At 42.0% G+C, this 19,500-nt stretch overlaps 1 protein-coding gene across 4 annotated transcripts in view; it reads left to right on the top strand.

Annotated features, from left to right (window-relative positions):
* The window catches only part of FOXN3 (forkhead box N3), a 1,826,558-nt gene that overhangs the window by 846,685 nt on the left and 960,373 nt on the right, over window positions 1–19,500 (top strand). For all 4 annotated transcript variants that reach the window (XM_044074690.1, XM_044074691.1, XM_044074689.1 and 1 more), the window contains one exon: window positions 13,475–14,031. In XM_044074690.1, the coding sequence (XP_043930625.1) occupies window positions 13,489–14,031 (543 nt within the window). In that variant the 5' untranslated portion in view covers window positions 13,475–13,488. The remainder of the gene's footprint in view (window positions 1–13,474; window positions 14,032–19,500) is intronic.

The following is a 19,500-nucleotide window of genomic DNA, read 5'->3' as shown; positions in this document are numbered from 1 at the left end:
CACCAGAGTGGCAAGGGGGAAAGAGATAAGGGCTAATGGTTCAATTACTGGTAACAGTGTATCTTGCATAATGGAATGGAATAGTCTTCTGGGTCACTGTGGGACACTGCTAGTCTTAGTCTTCTTCTTTTGGCTTTTCCCGGTTAGGGTCGCCACAGCAGATCACCTGTCCGCTCATGATTGGCAGTGGAGGTTTAGGGTGTTGAATTGCCAGCCCGGCGCCCAACCTTCCACGGAATGCACACACACGCACTCACACTTAGGGCCAATTTAGCGTGTCCAATCCACCTACAGCATGCCTTTGGGATGTGGGAGGAAACGGGAGCACCCGGAGGAAACCCACACGACCACAGGGAGGACATGCAGACTCCACACAGAAGGCACCCCAGCCGAGGATCGAACCAGAAAACCTCTTGCTGTGAGGCAGCAACACTAACCACTGCACCACCATGGCCACCCCCACTGCTAGTCTTAGTATTAAAGGTAAATGGGATGGAACCCATCTACTGGGCCTCCAGCTTTAAGAAGTAGTTTTTTGTATGGCAGGCTGAGCAGAACATGAGAAGAAGAGGAGCAAACCATGTGTACCCAGACCTGTAATTTATATAGTATGAGGCGGGGGTTGATAGGCATTTGGAAGGACAAAGAGCGAGTGCCAAGGACTTCATAGCAGAGGCCAGACTTTCTGAAGGGTTCTCATGGTGCCACCCTAAGGCTACTGAATACTCATTTGACTTCCATGTGGTAGCTTCTTGTTAGGACTGCATTCACACATATTGTGTATGCCTCAGTTTGTCTTTAGCACTGCCTAGAGCATCCCAGTGCCTTTGACTTGTGGGATACTTGAAAGGCTTCAGCAGGTAGCATAGTTGCTGTTTCCCCTGGATACACTCTCTTTTCCCTGCTGGCACACATTTTTGTAAAACTTGATACTGTAGGAAAAGAGAATAAAGTCTTTGCTAGAGAGAAATAGTTAAAAAAAAAAAAAAAAAAAGTATAATGATCATGTGACTAAACGGATGCTTGTGACAAAGATAGCATTCCACTGTCTTATGGGAATCATACAGGCAGGATTGTGTGTGTGTAAAATGTATACAGGCAACACCTGCTGCTTCAGCTGTTGCTTAGATATTCTGTGCAGCTCAAGTTCAGAAATGCTTTTAAGGAGCTGTCGGGCAAACCCTCAGCTGGCATAACCAGCGACAAAGTAATCCAGGACCTAGTGTAACCCTAAAACCTCCTGGTGGGGGGCAGCTGATGCACAACACTAGTCCTGTATGATAGTGCATATTCACTGTGCTGCTTGAGTCATTCCAAAGCCACAATAACTTATTCAGTAAGACAGTTGAGCTGCCAGTCTGCAGCCTTGTGTTCGAGTCTCATGAAGTTCCACTTGGGCGCTGACACTGAGCACGTTGCATTATTTTCCTTGCGCTGCAAGGTCACTCCTGAAAAGGTCTGCTAGCCTGAGAAGGCTCACTTAGTAACTATAATATATTTATTTGTCTTTTCCAGCTAAGTGCAGTAGGCAGGCACCGGCTGCTTCCTTTCAGGCACTACCCAGTTGTTCCACACGTGTAGTCCTGCCGATGACAAAACACAGCTGAAAGTATAAATCAGTGATCTGGAAGTACAGACTGCAGTCACGCATCATCAACTCAAAAAATAAACACACAACACGAGTAGGTAGTAGGGCAGAATGCCATCACAATTAATTAGTTACTTGAGTAAGGAAATAAACAGGTGTGCCTTGCTGCAACAGCCAGCCTTTGCAGGGCACACACTGTGGGTTTGTGTTGCAGCAGTAGCCAGCTGTTTAACAGCAAAGTAAATACCTGTGTAAAGAAAACAGCAGAATAAGAAACAACCCATTTAAGAAATTAAAAGAAAGTCAACTGCTTGTCAGGGTTCTCAGATTCAAAAGTGAGAGAGAGAGAAAGAAAGAGGGGGAAAACAAAGACAAGTTGTTACAAGTTACTGTGCTAGAGCATTCTACCCTCCGTTTATGCTTTTACATAGGCATCACTTTTGGGTGGGAGGTTTGGTTTTATGAAGGAGGGGAGAAAGAGCAGTCATGAGTGTTTCCCTGTGGACACCCACACTACAAAAGACGATCTTGGATAAAGGAAATGCTGTTCCTCTCACCTCTAGAGAGCGACATCAGTTTACTGCTAAAGGCAGAATCCCTGCTTTTCATGCACTTCAGAAATATCCTGTGTCAGGATTAAATGATTAGCTTTTGTAGCCTTATAAGACTGGAGCAGTGTAACTAACAGTGTAACTAGTAGTGTAACTAACAGTGTAGCTAACAGTGTAACTAGCAGTGTGACTAACAGTGTAGCTAACAGTGTAACTAGCAGTGTGACTAACAGTGTAGCTAACAGTGTAACTAATAGTATAACCAACAGTGTAGCTAACAGAGTAACTAGTAGTGTAACTAACAGTGTAGCTAACAGTGTAACTAGTAGTGTAACTAACAGTGTAGCTAACAATGTAACTAGCAGTGTGACTAACATTGTAGCTAACAGTGTAACTGGCAGTGTGACTAACAGTGTAGCTAACAGTGTAGCTAACAGTGTAACTAGTAGTGTAACCAACAGTGTAGCTAACAGAGTAACTAGTAGTGTGACTAGTAGTGTAACTAACCGTGTAGCTAACAGTGTAACTAGTAGTGTAACCAACAGTTCAGCTAACAGAGTAACTAGTAGTGTGACTAGTAGTGTAACTAACAGTGTAGCTAACAGTGTAACTAGTAGTGTGACTAGTAGTGTAACTAACAGTGTAGCTAACGGTGTAACTAACAGTGGTAACCAACAGTGTACCTAACAGTGTAACTAGTAGTGTAACAGTGTGACTAACAGTGTAACTAACAGTGTAGCATCTATGCATAAGAATTCTGATTCTAACTCATCTGCTGTTCTGTCAGAAAAAAAATAAGGATTCCAGTTATTTTAGCACTCTTTTCTCAGCCCCAAATTTGAGATTCCCACTTTGCGTGAGTAGTTAGTTTCATTCTTTCAAACTGAGACCGACAAGTTTTCTAGACCATAAAATGCCAACTGCGAGCAGTGCCTGTTTCAGATTCACTTCAGGCCATTGTGCAATTTTCCGTTGTGTGATGTAATCGTTCTTTAACATCTGTGGTTCTTTCAGTGTGCCCTTCACTGGTAAGTGAATTGGCCCTTCTCAGACCCTTTTCAGTCACCAACTAGACCCCAAGGGTGGGGGTATGTGTAGCATATTTGAATAAGTTATTCATTAAACAGGTTTTTGAAGGTGGAAGGAAACCAAAGTATCAGGAGATAAAATACACAGTCGTGCAGTGAAGATACAGCTTGACAGTAAATGGAGTTCAGTCTTGAACCCAGAACCCTAACACTGTTAGATATCTTAACTACCAAGTCACCACCTGACACTTTGTAGTTGGCAACTTAGATGCTTGCTCCACTGTTTGAACTCTGGTCTCCTGTTTTGTACCTGGTTCATACCATCTGTACCCCTTTGCCAGCAGAACTGATAATAACTACGAAGACCAGAAATTATTGATGGTGCTTGCCTTTGGAGTAGGTTGTTAACTTTACAGTTTGATTTAACTTTTTTTGTTTTCACAGTGAATGGCTGCCTTTACATGTGCAACTGGTCTCAGTGTTGAGTGAGGGAGTGCAGTGGGCTGTTGTGAAATAGAATTTGGAGCACTGTTTATTGCATGGGTCAGTAGCACTGGTTATTGCATGGGTCAGTAGCACTGGTTATTGTGTGGGTCAGTAACACTGGTTATTGCATGGGTCAGTAGCACTGGTTATTGCATGGGTCAGTAATACTGATTATTGCGTGGGTCAGTAACACTGATTATTGCGTGGGTCAGTAACACTGGTTATTGTATGGGTCAGTAGCACTGGTTATTGCGTGGGTCAGTAACACTGGTTATTGCATGGGTCAGTAGACCATTATTAGGGCCTCCCATTATTATTTTGCTGTCTTGCATGTTGAAGTCCAATCACTGTACGCATGCCACTTTTCTAGTCTTAGGTCTGTGATTCCCTTCCCTTGCTGTTTCATGTTTTTCTGGAAGAGTATTTTCCCACAGAGCTGGTCTGTGGATGCAAGTCCGTTTACCGTGCTCAAGCGTTTATTTATGAGAATTGTTTATGCTGAATGCTTCCTCCACCTCATTTAACTAATTAATTTTTCATGGTTACAGGTTGATTGACTCAGCTGTTTGCATTGATTATTTTAGTAACCCTTCTGTAAAAATGTTCTGAGCGGTTGTGCAGTTCTGTTTGTAATTGTTTTGTGGTCATTTTTGTAAATTGCATTTCAGATCAGATTTGCACAAGTTCAGCGCCCTCTTAGTTTAGGTGGTGTTAGTAAGTAGATATTTTGTTGAAAATCTAAACTCAAAATGTTAAGCTTTTCCAGGGTTATATGGGCATTCATTGAAAATTCGATGATCTGGATGTTCCTGAATGTAAACTTTCATTGTTTCTGTCTGATTTGGGACAGACAGGAAGAAAGAAAGAGGAAAGAGAGCGTCCAGCAAAGAGGTGGATGGACTGTGTGAGAGAAGACCTCCGACGGGTATGACTGTCAAGTGAAGTAGGAGAGTGGCACTGCACAGGGAGAGATTGTGACACTTGACATGACCCTTTGACCCATGTAGAAAGTGTGGAAAAAAGAGGGCCAATGATGATGATTTTGAGTGTTGGGTACCTTGTACAGTTAACTGAAATCCATGCAGAAGACAAATGAATCGGTGACACAAAATTAATAAGTATATAAAATAACCATTTAAGTCATGTATGCCTGCAGTTTGGCTATACTTGTAACCTTGTACAGTTTTTAATACAACTGTGTGCTAGAAATGTGCGCAAGACCATTTAGAGAGCTTGCACTTTGTCTGCATGAGGCAGATTACTGGAAAAATATTTAACACATGGGACAGACAGCTGACTTGCCTTCTTATAGGTTGTGTCCAGGAAGTGCACATTCTAGTTGCCCTACTAATTCTAAGATTACAGCTGCCACTACTGAAAGGCATATAACACACAGGGGAGAGAGTAACATTACTGGGACACCCGTTACAGATGACACCTAATAAACCAAACCATCTGCTAAGCCTCTCATTTGTAGCACACAGATTTATGTGCCTTGTAATTACTGTGTCCTCATAATGTAAATAGGCATCAGCAAAAGGTTTTGTACATATGTAGAGCCAGAGTAAGTATTAAAGTGCAGTAATGCTGTAATAGCTTGTTTTTGGCATTTGTATGCAGTTACTGTTACAAGCTTGCTTCAATCCCACTGTCACACAGTATGTAACAATCTCTTTTAGATTGCAGCCGCTGACAATCCTCATTGTGATGTCAATAAAAATTACATGTTCCATTTCATAGGGCCATTTCTGTTAGAAAGAGTAAAAGAAAGCAAAGGGGGGAAACTCGCAAGAGACACAAATGTAAAATAAACCTGGGAATGTGGAACAGTGCAGAAGTACGGTGGCAGAAATAGACACCTTATTCTTTTACGGTTGCAAGCTAGAGATCCTGTAGTACAGGGTTCTTTTCTCTCAAACGTCTTGTATGACCTTGAGAAGTCACTTAATTGGGTATGCTCCTGGGTCACCCCTATAAAGGGGCTGTGTGTCCAAGGGCCTACCTGGTTAACAAATAGGATTATTATTATTATTATTATTTTTATTATTATTATGTATATGTGCATACATCTCAGTGTCTATTTACATATACATGTGTGTGTATGTGTTTGTTTATATATATATATATATATATATATATATATATATATATATATATATATATGTATGTATATATGGATAGATTTTTGTGTGAGAGAGAAATATAACTACACACCCACATACACATACATACACGTATACTATTTGTACTGAATTATCACTGTGTGTTAGATCAATAATTACACCTCGCACCTCTTAATGTGGGTGCTCTGCCCAAGTGCTCCCCCATACTTGTAAACAAATGTGATAGTCACACACTCATGACCTAAGATTTCAGTCAGCGGCTATGTTCAGCTGTCTGTGTGTAGCCTGACTGTAATAGCAGTCAGCACACTGTGACATTGTGAATACTGCAGTTGTGTAAACCCATTGTCAATCAGTATAATGCACAAAACCCGTAGTTGTAATAATTATACAATGTACAAGCACGCGCACACACACACACACACACACACACACACACGTGTGTGTGTGTGTGTGTGTGTGTGTGTGTGTGTGTGTGTGTGTAATATTATACAGAAAGAGAACAAATCGTGCTGGCAGTCATGGTTTATAATAGTACGTGACCCAAAAATATATAAAAGTTGTGTAAGTAAGATCAAAATTCATGTTACAAAGAGCTCATTGTAAATAAGCAATGTCTATGTCAGTGTTAAATAGCTTAAAGTGTAAATAGAGGGATGTTTCTTTAAATGAATAGTATTTAAGTTGAACTTGTCTCTTTAAGAACAGAAAAAGAAAAATTTGGCTGTATAATTGAGAGCAAATTTATTTAATGGGCTTGTAAATGTCATATAAAAAGAAGCCCAGCCATGAGCATTTGCCCTTTGTGGAATCGGAGTTGATGTCCAGTGCATATGCTCTGGGAGAGGAGATCAACACCAGTGAAGGAAGACAGAAATTGCTCCAAGCAAAGAAAACCATAGAGACTTACCAAAAGAGACTGTTTCCTATCAGTAGAAGTTAATGGTACTTGCTGTTCTTTTTCATTACAACAAAGTTTTTTTTTTTTTTTTTTTTTTTTTGCTTGGAGGGACCTGCATTGTTGGCATGAAATAAACTGCAGTTTAAGACTGGTCATCACAACATTTCACACTGAGCTAATCGGAGGAAGTTGGAAGAAGGGCTCTGAGCTAACTAATCTGTGATATATAACATTAAGTATCCTGTTTTTGCTTATTTCTGAGTTATTTATAGCACTTTTATTTTACTCAGTGTGTGTGAGGTATTAAGTAGAATTTTCTACAATTGTTAAGTATCTGGTTGGGTTTGTTTGTTCTGATTTTTTGTTTCCCACCCTCCTTCCCTATTGGTATCCTGTTTTTATACTTAGTGGCATTGCAGTTGCCCACCCCTACTGTAAATTTGATGTGAGACACTCCTCCCAGTCTAGTGTCATTACCTCATTCTACCTAATCCAGGGAGAACATTTGAGAAGGGCAACCCAGTTAGCTTCTGCTCCTCCTTTCCTCTTTCCACTTTACAAAAAAAATATATTTTCTAAGCTTGTTTCCTGCCTTTCCTGTAAATCGTCTAGTCCAGATACAGATTTGCTGTATCCAAGACTGTTTGTACGCTTCGAAGCCCCCAAGCCTTTTTGTGTTGGGAATCCTTCTAGCTTAATTTTGTTTCTTAGAACTAGCCGGTTTTCTAGTTTCAGCACTCAAGTCTGTTTCTTTGAGCTCAGCACTTATTCAGAACTCGTTGTAAGCACTAAATAAGCTACAAATTACTACAGCACTCAACTTTCCTCACTTGTCTAGAGGAAAACAGTTTTTAGTACTTAATAAGTAAGCACCTATCCAGGCATGTCTAAGGGTCAGCTCCCGGTGTTTTCTCCTGACTAACTGATGAATCTGGGCATCTTGGGGCAATGCAGCAATTGCTTCATGTACACAGACAACCGTCTCCTCCTACCACCTAACACTACAACCTGTGAGAGATGCACTTATATAGCCAAACTGGAAGCAAAGCTCTCTTCAGCCAGGACTGGACTAGATAGTCAAGAGGAGAAGGTAAACACTTTCACCACACCACACTCATCACATAGTCCCTCAAAACCTACACCACCAAAACACACACATAGAAATTCAAAACACACACCTACATTTGCGGAGGCTCTCAAAAAAAATCTACCCAAGCAACAGGGACCTGCAAAGCAGAAACACAAGCAACCTCCAGCCCCCAACACAACCCAAATGACACATAGCCCACAATGTGCCACTCAACCACAGCCCATAAGGCATAACAACGTACCCAACACTCTAGTCATAGGTGACTCTATAGTCAGGCACACTGATGTTCCACTCACCAGGCTAAACAAGGAGAAAGTTACTGTCAGCTGCCTGAATGGTGCCAGGATCCGCCACATAACGCATGCACTCAGGTCACTCCACAACAAGTACAAATATGACTCTGTCATTGTCCATGTTGGTGTGAATGACCTGAGGCATACCTCCCTAGACTACATGAAAAGAGACATAGAGGAGCTGTCTGATCTTGTAGCCCAAGCAGGTATGACCCTAGCCCTGAGAAGCATCCTGCCGTCACCCAGAATGATACCACAGTACAAGGACAAAATGATTGACTTCAACAATTGGCTAAGCTTCTGGTGTCATTCTAAGGGGTTCCAGTATCTGTCTGCCTGGGATGACATGATCGACAAACCATGATGCTTTGACAGAGATGGCCTGCACTTGTCGCCCTTGGGATTACGTATACTGGCTAAGGCTCTTGCCACCCTTATAGTGCCTTTTTTAGGCACGATTCAAATGACAAATTAACCACCGTAACAAGTACAAGCAAGCAAAATCTGAGGGTAATGCTACTTAATGCTAGAAGTCTAAACCTCAAAATGCACTCACTCGTGGTACTCCTTAAAATGGAGAACATTGACATCTGTGCAGTGACAGAGACCTGGTTCAAAGCTCCAGAGAGCACCCCTGCATTACCAGGCTATAATACATACCACACCTTTCGGCCACCTAACCTGGACCGAAGCACTAAAGGTGGAGGCATGTCCATATTCATTAAGGATATTCACACCTCCAGGCTAGTTGCTCAGCATAATTCATCCGAGATTATCCAGCTGCAACTGACTCTGGGCAAGACTGCAATCCAAATTGTAGCTTGCTACAGATCCCCCACTCCTCATTTATTGATACACTGTAAAATATTAGGGTACAACCTAACACCTAATAATGGGTGATTTAAACTAACCCACCATTAAGTGGGAAAACTACTCCTGTACCAACTCTTGTGCTCAACGTTTTCTGGAATTCATAAATTCTAATGCCTTTGATCAGCTTATCCACACCCCCACCAGAGGCAGCAATATCCTAGACCTGGTCGTTACCAACATGGACAACCGGTGTTCCACACCAGAGGTCAATTCCTCATTGGTCAGATCCGACCACAAGGAAATCACCCTGGACATCCACATCTCACCCCCCATTAGGGAAACCACCGTAAAAAAATTTTTCCAAAGCCAACTTCACACTTCTTAAAACAGAAATGGCAAACTTCATGACACCCATGCTGACGGACAATAGAGGTACGACTGCTGAATCCTATACAATTGCACCTTATAAGCCCTTACACGAGTGCATGGATCGTGCAATCCCTAACAGAACCAAGATGCTATCCTCCAAAAAAGGAAGCCAATCTGGTGGTCCCCTGCTATAAACAAACTCTACAACAGAAGAAAGAAACTGTTGCAAAAAAGAGTAAAATCCCATGATTGGAGGAACTCTATGGTCAGCCTTAGTAAGAAGCTGAAATCCCTCATAAAATCCTCCAAAGCTAGTTACGAAAACAAAATCACCACTGATTCTAAAGACAACCACAAACCATTCTATAGCTATGTCAAGAATCTCAATGGTAACACTCAGATCTGCTCTGAGTTACAGCACAATGGCACTAAATGTACAGAACCAACTGATATTGCCAATATCCTGGCAGATAGGTTCAATGCTAACTTTACCCCTCTCTCATCCCCTAAAGGTTCCATCTCTATACTGGAAGAATGCAAAGTTCCTGTAATCACGGCTGCACAGGTAAAAAGCACACTCTCCAAAGCCAAGAACACAGCATCCATGGACCTGACAACATCCCAGGCTGCGTTCTACATGAACTACAGAATGAACTGGCACGCCACCTAAGTACCATGTTCAATCATAGCCTCACCTCAGACTTTGTGCCCATTGAATGGCGCACAGCAACGGTTATCCCATTCCACAAAGGGGGAGCCACCACGGACCCCGGGAACTACCACCCCATTAGCCTAACGAGCCTGGTTTGCAAGGCTATGGAATGTATCATCATGGAACTTATAAACAATGACGTTGGTAATCTCCAAACTCTGGACCCTACCCAGTTCGGGTTTGTAAAAGGCAGATCATGTCTCCTAAACCTGACTGACTACTTTGAAGCAGTCACCAAAGCCGTAGATGAGAGTAAGGTGGTTCACACAGCCTATCTAGATCTCGCCAAGGCTTTCAACACCATCCCCCACTCTGGAATTATAGATAAACTCACTAAACTAGGTATAAATCCCTATGTCACAAGATGGGTTGCCAACTGGCTCACTGACAGAACCCACACTGTGAAAGTAGCACTCTAAATCCAACTTCAGACCAGTGACAAGTGAAGTACCACAGGGTTCAGTCCTAGGTCCTCTCCTGTTTGGTATCTACTTCTCTGAAATTCAGGCTAACACAGAAGGATTTTGGCTAACAAAGTTCTCAGATGACTGCAAACTAGGAGCCATAATCAAAACTCCTAACGATGTGGACATCCTACAAAAGGGCCTTACTGAGACAGATGCCTGGTGTCAAAGCCATGGCCTCAAGCTCAATGCCCAAAAGTGCATTGTTATCAACTCTGTACCCATGAACTACCACATAGGCGGTAGTCTACTTAACACCGAAAGTGTGATGAGACCTTGGGACACAGGTGGACAGTAGTCTCTCATTTGATAATCACATCGCCACAGTAGTCAGGAAGTCCTTCTACGTGGCACACCTCATCACAAAAGGTTTCTCATCCAGGAAAAAAGAGGTCCTCGTTCCCCTCTACTCATCACTCATTAGACCTATTATAGAGTACAATGCCCCTTTTTGGTATGAACCTCACAAGACTTCTACAACAACTGGAAAGGCCTCAGAAATACCTCACAAAGAGGATTACCGGCCTCAAACAGATGCCCTACGCAGACCGTCTCAAAAAACTCCAGCTTTACTCTGTCACATATCGCCTACTCAGAGGCGATCTCTGCCTAACATACAAAGCTATGTCAAACCCAGAGCTGTTGGATATGCTGCACGTAAAGAAATCCCAATCCCTCCGGGCTACACGCTCTAGGGACCTAAACCTTGTCACCACAATAAACAGAACATGTTGGAGGGATAGATTCCTGTCCCAGAGACTTCTCATACTCTGGAACAAACTACCTGTCTATATCAAACAAAGCTTCTCATTAGCACTCTTCAAGAAAAATCTTGATGATTGGATGGGAGATAGGATACCGTTTGGCTAGGCTTATATAGGCCCTAGGGCCAATAGCCTAGTAACCTACCTATGAACTGCTTTATTTTTCCACAGCACATGCATATACATATCAAGTATTTTAAAATAATTTGTGTAGCTTTAAGCGCGTAAGTGATATGAACAGTTTACATTTTTTAGATAACATCTTTCTTAAGGAATTTTTTTTTTTAAATGGTGCAGTATGTGTGTGTGGAAGAAATGAGTCTTTGGTAGTTTGAAGGTTATAAAAACAAAAAATTGGGTTAGAGTGTTTGTTGTTATGTGATATCATAGGAATACTGATCATATGTTGAGAAAACAAACCTGAAGTTGCTTTATTACTGATGATAAACATGTATGCCAGAAATGACCAGCTATTGTTTATAGTCCAAAGACTGCTGTCGTACTGGCTCCTTTAAAGCCACAACAGTATATGTCGTTTGGGGGTACTCCAAAATAAATTTGCAGAATCAGTAAGGAGCATGTTGTCGGTGTAGGTAACTGTCCAGCGAACTCAAGTGTATTTTATTGACAGTGTTACTAATATGGTATTAATCAGTAACAAGTTTGCAGAGGTATTTAAAATACATTTCTTTTCATATTGTTTGGTTTCTCTGCCCTGCTGTCTGTCAGTCATCAGCCCCCTCCCAACTAATTGTCCAGGTCATTCTTCCATCACTGGGGGCAAGGGTTAACCAGAAGAGCTAGCACACAGGCAGCCATCAGAGGTTTTTTTGTCCTGCCTCCTCCATTTGCACCTTGCCATGACAGCATGTATGCAGGACATGTGGTTAATGCCCCTTCACTTCTGCAAGGGGCTGACAGAACCCTACACAGTTGTTTGCCCTGTCCCCAGTTGATAAATCAACCATTGGACGTCACTCCCCCTTTACCCCCTCTAGGATGGGCATTGACATCCTGCTTGCCTGTGCAATCAAATACCCAACCTGCTATTTGAACTTGGATCACCTGGGGATTAGTCAGGATTTTATCCTTCCACTCTGATGGAACAGGCATCACTTCTCATATTTCTGATGTGGTGCCCTGAAATACTTCGTTAGTCCTTAGCAAAAGTAGTTTTGTTATCTTTGCATTTCCCTTGAAATTAAAATGCCCCTTGCCCGGCAGTAGTTTCATTGTTAGAATGTTTTGCATGGCATGTTGTACCTACTGACATGGGTACAAGGTGACAACCAATGTGCTAAAATGTGGGAAGCCAATCTGTGTTAACTACTGATGCTGGGTTGTACCATTCTGAGCAGAATGCATAGCAGCAAATAGTGAAGTCACTGTCTGTATATGACAGCAGTGCTTGTGGTCCTTTAATATCTGTGAATGTTCACTTGCTGGTTACTAAAAACAGGAATGGAGATATGGCCAACCAGTGGGGCAGAATAGTTAGTAAAGGTCCACTGATGGTGTAAAAAACTAAATAAGAACACTGACTGAGAGAGAAGTGTTGTAGTAATGTCCTGTTCTCCCATTTTGGTGCCTGTAGTTTAGGTGAGCTTCTGTGGAGGCCTTGCCAAGATCTGCATAGAACCAGATGGGGTTATGTAGATACCTTGTTGTGATCTGCATAGAATCAGATGGGGTTCTGTGGATGCCTTGTTAAGATGTGGATAGAACCAGATGGGATCTATGGATGCCTTGTTTAAGACCTAGATAGAACCAGATGGGATCTATGGATGCCTTGTTAAGACCTAGATAGAACCAGATGGGATCTGTGGATGCCTTGTTAAGACCTGTATAAAACCAGATGGGATCTATGGATGCCTTGTTAAGACCTGCAAAGAACCAGATGGCGTTCTATGGATGCCTTGTTGTGACCTGCATAGATCACATGTGATTATATGGATGAGTTGTTGAGAGCTGCGAAAAAACATATGAGGTTCTGTGCATGTCTTGTAGAGACCTGCATAGAACCAGATGGCTCACAAGCAGTAGCATGTTCTTTGGAAGTGAGGTAGGGAGTTAAAAGACTACTGTTTCTTTTTACATTCTTCTTCTAACAAACAATGAGAAGACAACCGCTTGCTGTTACTTGCACATCTTCACCACTAGGGAAAGCGCACATTGTTTAATTTTTATTACAGTGGAAGTCTAGACTCAAAAAATCGGAAAGAAATGAATACGCATTTTGTCTCTGTATTGCTCTTGTCTAATGCACTTTATTTTTGGACTCCTTTCTTCTAGGAGCCTCGGTCTAAATGGGTCCAGTCATGCCTCCGAGTAAAAAGCAGGAGAGCTCCGGAATTAGTGTTTCCAGTGGACTGAGCCAATGCTTTCGGGAGAGCTCCCTCGTACAGGTACGCCATGAAGATGAGGAGCTAGACTTTGCTTTACCTGATATCCGATTACAGAGAGGGACTATGGAGGATGAGGAGCTAACTAACTTGAACTGGTTGCACGAGGGTAAGAACTTGCTGAAAAGCTTTGGGGATACTGGTTTACGGAGTGTCAGTCCTGTTCAGGACATTGACGATGACACACCTCCATCACCTGCTCACTCGGATATGCCCTATGATGCCAAGCAGAACCCAAACTGTAAACCTCCTTATTCTTTTAGCTGCCTCATATTCATGGCCATCGAGGACTCTCCCACCAAACGACTACCCGTTAAGGATATATACAACTGGATCTTAGAACATTTTCCATACTTTGTCAATGCACCCACTGGGTGGAAAAACTCTGTAAGACACAATCTGTCACTGAATAAGTGTTTTAAGAAAGTGGACAAGGACAGAAGTCAGGTAAGAAGTTTTGGTTTACTGAGTTTTGTTTTTCAGCAGTTAATCAACCCTAATTGACTTTAGTTTGCAAGTGTTTTTATTCTTGATGACATGAAATAAAGTGACGCAATAGTTTGAGTCTTGCAGATGTAAAAGTACTTTAACTAGGTCAGTCTGTTCCCTTTTCTAAAACTACGCTCTGTTTTGTACATCTTACATGTGTATCAGAGCCACTAGTATATTGTTTTTGTGAGCTCTCAGCTGAATTGCATGGAATAGTCCCCCCTGTACCCCACTTAGGCATGCTGACCCTCTTAAAGTGGATAACATCATTGAATCCTGATGTACAGTTTCAGAATGCTATGAAAACAGCATTGTAGGAATACCTTTTATGAACAGAAGGCTTAATTTTGCCAGTCTGCAAGGCTTCATGGAATATATATATATATATATATATATATATATATATATATATATATATGTGTGTGTGTGTGTGTGTGTGTGTGTGTGTGTGTATATATGTATATATATATATATATATCTATACTTCCATATGGAAAAATTACGTTTGCAATATAAACTGAAGAAGGAGAAGTAAAACTTTGCTATGTTATGCAGCATGGAGTTACTGCCCTCTTCCCTCTGTTTGACGTCTCCCACTGTACGCTTTTGAATGGGAGTGTGAATTGACTTGTATGCTTTGTCATATGAAAATGGTTTTGATAGCTTGTTTTCCCGACTCTAAAGAAAATGAGGTATATGGTAAGAACTGATAAAGTGCTCTTTTAGCCTTTAAAAATTGCCTGGTAAGGGACTGACTTTTTCAGTAAAAGTGATTTAGCTTTTATTGTTACTGGCGCTAATTAGGAACATGTCATGAACAAAGCGCTATGTTAGCACTAGTACTAAGCCATTTCTCAGTGCCACATTGCTTGGGTTTAGCACCTCCCAAGAGGTGCTAAAACCATTTAGTACTTTGCAGGAATTTTGAAGCCAGTGATAATACACACAGCATGAACTTATATGTCAAAAGACACTTCCATATCGCTTGAAATAGCTGGAAGAAATCAGTGGCACCTACTCAGAGTAGGTGCAGAAAAACAGAGCTATAAATTTAATTTGAACGATAAGGAGAGACAGGCAGTATTATTCTAAATGGTGTGAAAGGACTCCTTGTCTAATAAGAAAGTTGTGTCCGTTGTTGCAGTTTGTACTGAATGTTTGCCCTGTTCTCATTTTTATGAGTTGGTAACCATGTCTTGAACGTCTGTGGACACCTTTTTGTGTTGGAGATGAGAATGTTTTTATTGCCTGGCTGCCAAGTGTGAAGGATCTGTTACACAAAGATAGTTGCAGAGCCACCGAAGGGCCTAACGACTCTTCTGGCACCGTCTGCACCGCTTTGATGTCTTATGTTAACAACCTACATGTGGTGTTTTGAGAGAGATATAATGAGTTGTGTATTGTGCTAGCACTGGACGAAGTTTGCAGGTCAGTCTGTCTGTTTTACACACCTGTCCCGATACAGATTATTGCTTGGTCTGTGATTTTGAGATCCAGGCATACCAAGGAGAATGTGTAAGTGTGCCAATCGCAGCTGTCTTTTTCCATGTAGTGAGCTGCAAAAGTGTGACAAGTAGATCACTGGCTCTACTGGGTAAAGGTTGTGGCCCAAATTGCTCCTTAGATGATCCTGGTTGGATTAGGAGCTTGGGGTGCTGAAGGAACTGGTCATGGAGGGATGAGAATAAGAATAAAGACATGTTAGTGGGAAGGGGGGGGTTAATGGAATCCTGCTACAAGTGGAAAGCTTGGTTACGTGCAGTATGGACTCTGGGAGCATAACCCCATCAAGGAATGTACAGCAGCACCAACTGCAAGTTGCATTCAGCATTACAGGTATTTCCTACCAGTGGAGGTGAATATTGAGGTCATGCCACAGTATCGTCTAACCTTTGTTGTTGTTTCTGTGGTGGAGATGATTAAAATCCTTCCTGAGTTTGACCCAGGTGACCTGGAATTAGATAATGACCCAGGCACTTGAGGATCTGGCTGTCAAAGGTGGAATTAACAGCGGGCCATCTTGGCCCTCCTGTTGGGGGGTGGGGGTGGGGTTACTTGACCGACTGCTGTGAATGCTGCATATATGCAAAGGACTGGCCTTGTGCATTGGTCACCAGGTAGTGCTTTGTGTTGTGGACAGAGAAATTTGTGTTTAGTAGCATGAACTTGCCATCATGGGACTGCATTATGTCCCTAAACCCTTAACCCCACAGCAGAATGCAGTACAGCCATGAAGTAATGGGGTTTGCAGCATAACTTAGAAAACCCAAGCAGCTGTCTGAATGACCGTCCCTCTTGGAAAGTGTGGGAAGAAAAAGAATAAGCTAGTCGCCTACAGAGGACATGGACAACAAAATGACCCAAGAAAAAAATCTCTGAGCCATCAGTGGATGGCAGCCATGATCTCTAGCTGTCACCTCCCTCTCACAGAGTCTTGTATGTTGGGAAGTCAGGAAGAACAAATGATAGTAGGAGATGGGGGAGTATGTTGTTTTTGAGATGAAGGGGATACAAAGGACGAATGAAATAGGGACTTGTATTAAAAGTTGGGGGTATTGACCACGGGACTGAATATGTATGGATTAGAACTTAAGATGTGTACAGCTGTCATAATCCCCAAAACTGGGGGAAATGAGTATGTCTTGTTAATAAAGCCCTTTTGGGATCTTGTCAGAATTGTTGTTCATATTTAAGTCAGACGTCTACTGGGTAGGAAGAAGGAAGGTAAGATGGAAAGTAAACATGAGGAAGTCCTGTATGTGGAAGGAGTGCGTTAAAGCACATTACTGAGTGCGGTATGTGGAAGGAGTGAGTTAAAGCACATTACTGAGTGCGGTATGTGGAAGGAGTGCGTTAAAGCACATTACTGAGTGCGGTATGTGGAAGGAGTGCGTTAAAGCACATTACTGAGTGCGGTATGTGGAAGGAGTGCGTTAAAGCACATTACTGAGTGCGGTATGTGGAAGGAGTGCGTTAAAGCACATTACTGAGTGCAGTATGTGGAAGGAGTGAGTTAAAGCGCATTACGGAGTGCGGTATGTGGAAGGAGTGAGTTAAAGCACATTACGGAGTGCGGTATGTGGAAGGAGTGAGTTAAAGCACATTACGGGTGAACTTCACAAGCACACAAACAAGCAAATACCATTTTGCTTGGATTTTGAGATATTTTTATGCTGAAACTACTCTGTTGCATATATCCACAAACCGTAATTTGTTAACATGTACACCACATATAATCTTAGTTTGAAATGTAAGATCATGCTTCATACATCAAGAAGGTTTGTGAAGGTTGTAATTATAAAAGAAGTAGGTATCTGGAGTTTGGTGTTTAAGCCCAGAAATTTGACAGTCAGTCTTCAGGCAATAACAGATTTTGGCCATTTGGGACAGCAAATCGTACCCCATTCTGTAATGAAATAGCTGAAGATTAACATAGTGCAGGAAAATACAGTGCACAATAGAGAAGAAAACAGAGATCAAAGTTGAACTTTTCCATTTCTGCAGGTTTTGAGGTTAAGGTGTTATGGTTGGAAGGTCTTAAACTGCTTTTGGTATTTTAGTTAACAATCCCAGTAGCTCCAATAGCTGTGTAAGCTGGTTTCATAGAGAATCTCTTGATTCATGGAAAATTAATCTGAAGCCATTTTTGGTTCTAGTAAAGCATCAGCATACGTCATCACCAAGCCTTGCAATGCCACAAATTCCCTGTGAACATGGATCTTTGGCCACATGCCAAATTCTAAACGTGTTCTGTGATCATTTACTTCATGGGGTGTCTGTAACTGTACTGTTCTGCAAAACATTGAATGAAAGGTACTCCAAGTTAGTATTCTTGTGTTTGTTTGCGTTGTGTCTGAATCTGAGTAACAACTAAGAAAATTGATGGTCCAAAATTTATTTTTAAGGCATGCAGGGTTTGTTTGCAGCTTTACTAGCTGATAGTTTGGCAAATGATACAGACGTTTGCAAACTTCCATTTGTTTCCCTTTAAAAAAAGCATGAGTGATGCTGTTTAGTGTAGAGAATTTGTGCACAGTGATCACTGGCATTTTCAATTCTGATGGCTGGAGTCGGGAAAAAATATTAATCAGGTAAGCACCTTATCAGGGTGACCTGTGAGCATTGTCTAATTAAGTGATTTGCACAGAGTCTCACAGTAAAGCATATAGAGACTGTGGGAATCAAACCCAGGAGTATTGCAAGGCCTAGGTCTAGCAACACATGGTCATAAAACTTCTGCACCAAAATGCCTGAAAAAGTACATTTGTTAAGTTGGACTTCCCATAACACTAGGTGTTTAAAATGATCACTGCTGCAGTTGCCTTAATACAGGTTGTATCCATCCAAGGATGTAATAGCCAGCCAGTTTACAAACCTTAAGGGCACCTGACTGAAAGAGAAGTTTGTGCACAAAGCCCTTCAAAGCTTCCTTACCAGGTAGAGAGTGAGGCTTTAGCCCTGACTGGATAATGCTATGAATAATAAAAGATAAAATGTCCACACCCTGCCATAAAAAACACACCAAAAAAGGGGTGGAGGGAGGGAGCAGCCACTGAAGCAGTGAACATTTGAACATCTACTATTATGTTAAGTTTAACGTACACAACTGTACTATGTTCATCGTATTAATTACTGCTGCAGTAGCCTTAGCTATATAGGTAGGTTCATAGGTAGGTACTAGGCTATCGGGCCAAGGGCCCACGTAAGCCTAGCCAACAAGGTTCCCTGGCTTACGCCACCCAAGAAAGTTATTTTCCTGTGCCACTGTCGAGCAGAGACACAGAAGTGATCCCCAGGGTGTATTTCCTATTTCCCATCCACTCATCAAATTTTTTTTGAATAGTGCTAATGAAGAACTTTGCTTGACATACATGGGTAGTCTGTTCCAGAGTATGGGAAGTCTCTGGGACAGGAATCTATCCCTCCAGCATGTCCTGTTTCTTGTGGTGACAAGGTTTAGGTCCCTAGAGCATGTAGCTCGGAGGGTTTGGGATTTCTTTAGGTGTAGCATGCCCAACAGCTCTGGGTTTTACATAGCTTTATATGTTAGGCAGAGATCACCTCGGAGTAGGCGATATGCTACGGAATAAAGCTGGAGTTTTTTGAGGCGGTCAGTGTAGGGCATTTGTTTGAGGCCAGTAATCATCTTTGTGAGGTACTTCTGTGGCCTTTCCAGCTGCTGCAGATGTCTTCAGGTACATTCCAAAAGGGGCATTGTACTCTATAATGGGTCTAATGAGTGTCGAGTAGAGGAGAACAATGACCTCTTTTTTCCTGGATGAGAACCCTTTTATGATGAGGTGTGCCATGTAGAAGGACTTCCTGACTACTGTGGCGATGTGACTATCAATGGAGAGACTACTGTCCACCTAGGTCCCAAGGTCTCTTATCACACATTCATTGTTAAGTAGATTGCTGCCTATGTAG

This window comes from Protopterus annectens, chromosome 6.part0 (assembly GCF_019279795.1).
Source record: "Protopterus annectens isolate FY-2018-M chromosome 6.part0, PAN1.0, whole genome shotgun sequence".
Classification (NCBI taxonomy): Eukaryota; Metazoa; Chordata; order Ceratodontiformes; family Protopteridae; genus Protopterus; species Protopterus annectens.
This window is presented reverse-complemented; position numbering and strand designations above follow the sequence as displayed.